Here is a 7,861-nt window from a genome sequence, read left to right on the forward strand (position 1 = left end):
TACAAGGATCAAATGATATATGAGCTACATAAATGCTCATCATGACTATTTTCTTAAAAACAACTTTATTGGTAATATGATTAATAATTAATATAACAAATATTAATAACCACTTGACCATAGGCATTTACAAATACCTATTTGATATATTTCTTCATCCTCTGAAATGAGGACAATAGTTAAAATCTTTACTTGATATGGCCAAAATAAATGATTGTGTGGGAGATAGGTTAAACTACTTTCATTTTTCTGATTTCTTTTTGCTGTGGTATGTGAGGAACTTCAAGCATCATTCAACAGAGGAATTCAGAAACAGTTTTCTGCAATCCTCCAGCTCGTGGAGACTCATATCTAACAGCATCGTTGGATATCTTGAGATGATAAGAACAGAACCTGCATGGCTTGGTAACTATGATTTCCAGAGACTTTCAGAATCATTCCATTTTTGTAACTGAAGAAGAGGGAGTTTTGAGCTTATTTTGTTTCTAGAGTGACCTCATTTCTCCTCATAGATCCCTCAAGAGAATGACTTCAAAAAATGACTCTTCAGTGACTGAGTTCATTCTGGCAGGCTTAACAGATCAACCGGAGCTCCAGCTCCCCCTGTTCCTCCTCTTTCTAGGCGCCTATGTGATCACTATAGTTGGAAACCTGGGACTGATCATTTTAATCACAATGAATTCTCACCTTCATACTCCTATGTACTATTTCCTCTTCAACTTATCTTTCATAGATCTCTGCTACTCCTCTGTAGTTACTCCCAAAATGTTGATGAATTTTGTCCTAAAGAAAAATATCATCTCCTTCTCAGGATGTATGGCTCAGCTCTACTTTTACTGTTTTTTTGTTATTTCTGAATGCTACATGTTGACAATAATGGCTTATGATCGTTATGTTGCCATCTGTAATCCATTGCTGTCCCATCAGGTCTGTTCATATCTATTGGGTGGGGCTTATGTAATGGGGTTTATTGGTGCAATGGCCCACACTGTAGGCATGCTAAGATTGTCCTTTTGTGATGCCAACATCATAAACCATTACATGTGTGAAATGCCTCCTCTCTTTAAGCTCTCCTGCACCAGTACCTATGTCAATGAGCTGGTGGTTTTCATTGTGGTGGGCACTAACATCATAGTACCAAGTGTCACCATCTTCACTTCTTATGTTCTCATCCTTTCTAATATCCTGAGCATTAGGTCCACTGAAGGCAGGTCCAAAGCCTACAGCACCTGCAGCTCCCACATAATTGCTGTGACTCTTTTCTTTGGGTCAGCTTCATTCATGTTTCTCAAGCCAGCTTCGTCAGAATCTATGGATCAGGGCAAAGTATCTTCAGTCTTTTATACAAATGTAGGGCCCATGCTAAATCCCCTTATTTATAGTTTGAGGAATAAAGATGTTCAAATTGCTTTGAGGAAAACCTTGAGGAAAAGAATTTTTTCCAGAGCAAAAGCAGGATTTTCATAACATGATTTGAATTAAAGGGTATAAATTTTCTTTTTTTCCCCTGGGTTAATTAATATTTTCTCAGGAAGGAAACTTTACCCAAATTATTTTTTCCCTTTTCTCTATCTCCCAGTATCCTAGTAGAAAGACTACTTCCTCTGGTTTAAAGATGCAGTGGAAAGTGTGCTAGATTGAGTCAGAGAATGAGGGTTTTAAACCTGGATATTCTATATCTGTTACTTAACCTTTGTAGGCTTCAGTTTATTTGTAAACATGGAGGTTTTGGACCCTGATGCTTCTGAGATCCTTTATAGGTATAAATCTATGATCTTTGACTTAAAATGCAAATACCCCATAGAATTATTCAATAACTTATATCATAATTGTGGTAGATCATTTAGTCTTTGTCCATTGTTACTGATTATGAATTCCAGAAGGCAATGAATGTTATACATGTATGTTACCTGGGAAAAAAATCATAAAATGTCCAAATGATGTACACATAATACAATCCTTCCCCCCCCTAAACAAATCAAGCTTAACTGACCTTACAGCCCTTTTGGGAAATGCATTTTAAAAACGTTTTCTATCAAATTGTTATAAAAATTGGAAGGGTTACCAAATATAATTTGTCCCTAAGAAGAAAACTTGAAATAATTTTCTTTCACTTCTTCCCTGACCCCAAATTCCATACTCCTATGCAAAATTGCCTCTATTGATGTGATGATATGATATGATATGTGTTCTGACACCCAGAGGGTGTCAACAGGACTAGTTTGGCTCAGAACAATAATTAAATATTCTCATTGTAATGTAAATGGAAATATATTTATAACCAGGAAATGATAAGAAACAGACAACTAAGAGGTACTACTTTTAAGGAAAAATGTTTTAATTTTTCAAAAAAATTACTATTAAGAAAGTTTCTTATAAGATTTACAGTATGTGAGAGTTTGGAGCAAGATGATTATATTTATACACCTCTGCAAGTAGTGTCCTTTACACTGGCAAATTGACTGAACTTCCCAAGTGGAGAAGACATTTATTTTTTTATCAGAAGCTGATTAGAACAGTGGAAAGTGATCAAATTGTGAAAATGTATTTGTAATTTAAAACTCTGTAAAACCTGGCCCCTTTCTACTTTTCCAATTTATCTGCTGCCCCTCTCCCTACACCCTGAAGTTAGCCATAATGGCTTACTTGCCCCCATGCATGCATTCCTTCTATATCTTGCCAGTTTTCACTGGCTATCCAAGATACCTATAATATACTCCATTCTCACTAAAATCTCTTAGAATTGCTTGTTTTCTTCAGCTCATTTAAGTGCCACTTTTTATATGAGCCCTTTCTTAATTGCCTGAGCAACTTATGCCTTCCCTCTGAAAAGTAACTTCATTTTGAATATAAACGATATGTAATTGTATATATGGGATACATATTTTCTTTTTCATTCCTGCAGAAATGTTTTTCATTCTAACCTTCTTCTTTGAGTATTTCTTTAATCTTGTCTGAGAGCTTATCCTGAGCATTAATAGCTTATTTAAATTCTTTTTTCTGTTAGATAAATTTGATAGTGTAAAATTCGAGGAATTTATTTTATTTTACTTTTTTCTCAATTTTCTCTTCAACCATCACAGATAACAGTTTTCAGAATATATTTTAAACTTTGAATTCCTCATTCCTCAAGTATTCTTCATAAAAGAACAATTAAGGTAGTTTTAATAAGAGCTTTGTTTCTCTATTCTCCATAGATTCCTTATGGATCCTTAGAGATTAAAATTAAACCCACACATTCTTTCCCTGCTTCCAGAGGAAGAAGCCCCTTTAGAAAGTCAGTTGCAACTGAAACTCTAAACAACCAAACTGTCCTTTCTGCAACATTGCATTTGATTTTTAAAGATATGGTAACAATTTCAATAGTCTCTGTTGGAGAACCTAGTGAAACAGATAGGAGAGTAATAAGTTAATATGATAGAATTAAGTAATTAATATATTGAAGATTCATACTTTTTTATTATAGTAGTGCAAAGACAAATATTTAGAAGTTGGCTTTCAAATCATGAGATCATGGGTTTGGAAATGGAAGGGATTTTAGATTTCATCTAATCCTACATTCTAATTTTATAGAAAATTGAAGTACCTGCCCAAGATGACATAGGTAGTAAGCAGAGTCTGTAATTAAAGAATTGAACATTATTTGAAGACTAAATTAAAGTTCAAGGTTCTTGTAGTTGAAAAGCAGCATGTATTAGAGGAAAGAGTGATAAAATATCATATCAAATCCTATCTCTGATATTTGGTGTTTCCTTACCAAGAAAATATGAATGACAACACTATAGTCTTCAATAGGTTGTACTGAAGATCAGTTGAGAAAACCCAAGAATAATACTTTGCAACCTTTTTAAAGGTCTGTATAAATGCAAGTTATTGTTTTTTATCTCTTTGTGTATTGATTTACTTCCCATCTTTTCCAAAGAAGATTCAATAAAACTGTACCAGGACCCATCATTATCCCACTATATTTTTGTATTTCATGTTCTATATTCTCAGGTTCAAGTAATTAAAATTACTTTTTTTTAGCAATTATGTCAAATGATGTAAGCTCATTCTCAGCAGGATTGTTGAAAGTGTGCTTGTTACAACTTTATTAGCAGACAGAATAACCAGGATATTATACACCTTTTTCTGTTCTCATAAGCCGTAAATTTCATTTATTAGGTACCCACATTTTATTATTTTTTAATTTAAAAAAATTAGAATATTTTTCCATTATTACCTGATTCATGATTCACTACCTCAACTTTCCCTCCCCACTCCTGCAGCTGACAAGCAATTCCACTGGGTCATACATGTATCATTGTTCAGAAACTATTTCCGTGTTATTCATATTTGCAATAGAGTTATCTTTTACCATCAAAACCCTAATAATATCCCTATTGAACTACATGATTGATCATATGTTTTTTCTTATGCATTTCTGTTCCCACAATTCTTTCTCTGGATGAGGATAGTGTTCTTTCTCATAAGTTCCTCTGGTTTGTCCTGAGTGGTACCTGAATTTCAAAGATTTTCATTCATTCCATGTAACTTGGAGATTATGTGGATTTGATAGAGTAACACCTATTAAAATAATATTCTTAAATTTTTTTTTGCTCAGATCCATGTCTGGCAATTGTATCTTCTCAGTCTGTGATAATAATTCAATTCTGGTATATTTTATTGATTACATTCTCTTTGTTATTTTGAAGTGTTTATTTGTAGTATGGGGATTTGTCATTTTTCATTCCATGAAAGGCAATGTCCTTTGATGACTAATTCTAGCTACCAGGTCATATCTTGCTAGGTATTCTATAAATGCTAAACTTTAAAATATTTCAATGATATATTCTACAGATTTTTTGATTTCTTTTTTTGAAAATTATTTTATTTTTAATTGCACATAAAATCACTTTTAACATTTGTTTTAAAACATTTTGAGTTTTAAGTTCTCTCCCTTCTTCTCTTCCCTCCCTATCTAGAGAAGCTAAGCAGTTTGATATAGATTATACATTTACAATTATGCCAAATGTATTTCCTTATTAGACATATTGCAAAAGAAAACATAGCAAAAAACAACAAGAAAAATAAATAAAGAAGAGTATGCTTTAATCTACATTCTGACTTCATCAATTCTTCTTTTGGAAATAGATTACATTTTTCATCAAAAATCTTTTGGAATTGTTTTGGACCATTGCATTGCTGAGAATAGCTAAGTCATTGCTGTTACTGTGTACGATGTTCACCCAGTGCTACTGACTTCACTTTGTATCAGTTCATAAAATCTTCCCTAGTTTTTTTGAAGGTATCCTGCTTGAAATTTCTTATAGGACAATAGTATTCCATCACAATCATATACCATAAATTGTTCGGTCATTTATTTATTGATGGGCAGCCTTTCAATTTTTAATTCTATTCCACCATAAAAAGAACTTAAATTTTTCTATATTTAGGTCTTTTTCCTTTTTTGATTACTTTGAGATACAGTAATAGTGCTACTGCTGAGTCAAAGGGAATATATAATTTCATAACTCTTTGGGAATAATTCCAAATTGTTATCCAGAATGGCTGGATCACTTCAAAACTCTACCAACAGTGCATTGTGCCCTGATTTTTCCACATTACCTCCAACATTTGTCATTTTCCTTTTCTGTAATATTAGCTAATATTGATAGATATGAGGTGGTCCCTAAGAATTGTTTTATTTCTTTTTAACAATTTATCAATTGTGGAATGACTTGTATTCGTATAAGTTTGACTTAGTTCTCTCTGTCTTTCAGAAATGAGGCCTTTATCAGAAAAACTAGGTAAAATTTTGCCCCCTCCAATTATTTGCTTTCCTTCTAATCTTGACTGCATTAGTTTTCTTTGTGTAAAACTATTTAATTCTTATAATAAAAAACTTCCATCTAACATTCCATAATGCTTATGCTCTTTTGATCAGTTCTTCCCCTTTTAATAGATCTGACAGATAAAATCTTCCTTGCTCCTCTAATTTGCTTATCATATCACCCTTTTTGTTTAAATAATGTACCCATTTATACCTTATTTTGGTATATGGTGGGTGACATTTTTTTGGTCACAGTTTTTGTCAAACTACTTTCCAGTTTTCTTAGAAATTTTTGTAACCTAGTGACTTCTGATCCAAAAAACCTGGAGCTTTAACAAACACTACATTAATATAATAATTTACTATTGTGTATCATGTACCTGATCTTTTCCCCACTCTATTTCTTAGGCAATACCAGATTTTTTTTTTATGATTACCTCTTTATAAAGCAGATTCAGATCTGGTACTGCTAGTTCACCTTCCTCCACATTTTTTCATTGATTCCCTTTATATTCTTAACTTTTTGTTCTTCCAGATTAATTTTATTTTATTTTTTACCTTTACAAAAATTTTTTTTCAGTTTGGCAGTATAGCACTGAATAAATAAGTTAGGTGGAATTGTTATTTTTATTATATTGGCTTACTCAATAGCAACTTATATTTCTCCAATTATTTAAATATTGCTTTGTGTGAAATGTGTTTTGTAATTATGTTCTCATAATTTCTGGGCTTGTCTTGGCAAGTAGACTCCAAAGCATTTTTCAATGTTTAGACTTTGTTACTAACAGCAATAAAATGATCTAAGACAGTTCTGAGGGATTTATGAAAAAAAATGCTATCCACCTCCAGAGAAAGAACTTGGAGTAGAAATGCAGATGAAAACATATGATTTATTACTTGTTTATTTTGGATATGTGATTTGCTGCCATACTGTTTTCCAAATATTTAGATTTTTTAAATGGAATTTTTCTATTTTTTTGCTGCTGGACTTGGGAATATATAGAAATGCTGATGATTTGTGTAGGTACATTTTATGTACAGCATTATCCTACAACATTACTGAAATTGTTCATTACTTCAGCTAGTTTTTTAGTTGATTCTTGAAGTATATCATATAATCTGCAAAGAATGATAATTTTGTTTCCTTATAGCCTTTCTAATTCATTCTGTTTCCTTTTTTCTTGTAAATAGCATTTCTATTATAATATTGAATAATAGTGGTCATAATGGGCATCCTTGCTTCACCCAGATCTTATTGGGAAGACTTCTAGCTTATTCCCATTATAAATAATGCTTGCTGGTAGTTTTACATATATACTATTTATCATTTTAAGGAAAGCTCCACTTATTCCAATTATCCCAGTGTTTTTAATAGAAATGTTATATTTTGTCAAAAAGCTTTTTCTGCACCTATTCTGGTAATTGTGTGATTTTTGTTTTTGTTTTTTTGTTGTTGTTGTTATTGATATGGTCAATTATGCTGATAGTTTTCCTGATATTAAATCGGTTCTGCCCTCCTGGTATAAATCCCCTGTTGGTCATAGTGTATGATCTTTGTGATATATTGCTGTAATCTCCTTGCTACTATTTTATTAAAATTTTTGAATCAAGATTCATTAGGGAATTTGGTCTATAATTTTTCTTTTTGTTTTTGCTCTTTGAAGCTTAAGCATGATTTTTTGATGTAAAAGGAATTTGGTAGAACTCCTTTGCCTATTTTCTCAAACAGTTTATGTATGATAATACTGGAATTAATTTTTTTTTGCTTTTTAAGCTCTTTCCCAATTGTCTTCAGCCTTCCTTAATTGTTTTTTGAATTGTATTTTGAGTTCTTCTAAAGCCTGTGTCAAATTTGCTGGAGTTTCTGTGTTTTTGCTTGATGTTCCTTGGTCCTCCTCTGTTCCATTTGCTTTTTGTTCATTCCTGGATGGAAGCTGTCAATTGTAATTTCTTTTTTCTTTTTCTGATGTTTACTCATATTTTTTCCTTCTTTCCCCCCTGTCATTGGCTGTAATCTTGCTTCTATGATTATTTGATGGATCTGTGGAT

General features: G+C 32.1%; 1 protein-coding gene across 1 annotated transcript; it reads left to right on the forward strand.

Annotated features, from left to right (window-relative positions):
* The first annotated feature begins 519 nt into the window (after positions 1-519).
* On the forward strand, positions 520-1,467 carry LOC123241311 (olfactory receptor 8B3-like). The gene has a single exon (XM_044668987.1). It carries the CDS (start codon positions 526-528, stop codon positions 1,465-1,467), a length of 942 nt encoding a protein of 313 aa, XP_044524922.1. The 5' UTR covers positions 520-525.
* Positions 1,468-7,861: the final 6,394 nt, after the last annotated feature.

This window comes from Gracilinanus agilis, chromosome 3 (assembly GCF_016433145.1).
Source record: "Gracilinanus agilis isolate LMUSP501 chromosome 3, AgileGrace, whole genome shotgun sequence".
NCBI lineage: Eukaryota > Metazoa > Chordata > Mammalia > Didelphimorphia > Didelphidae > Gracilinanus > Gracilinanus agilis.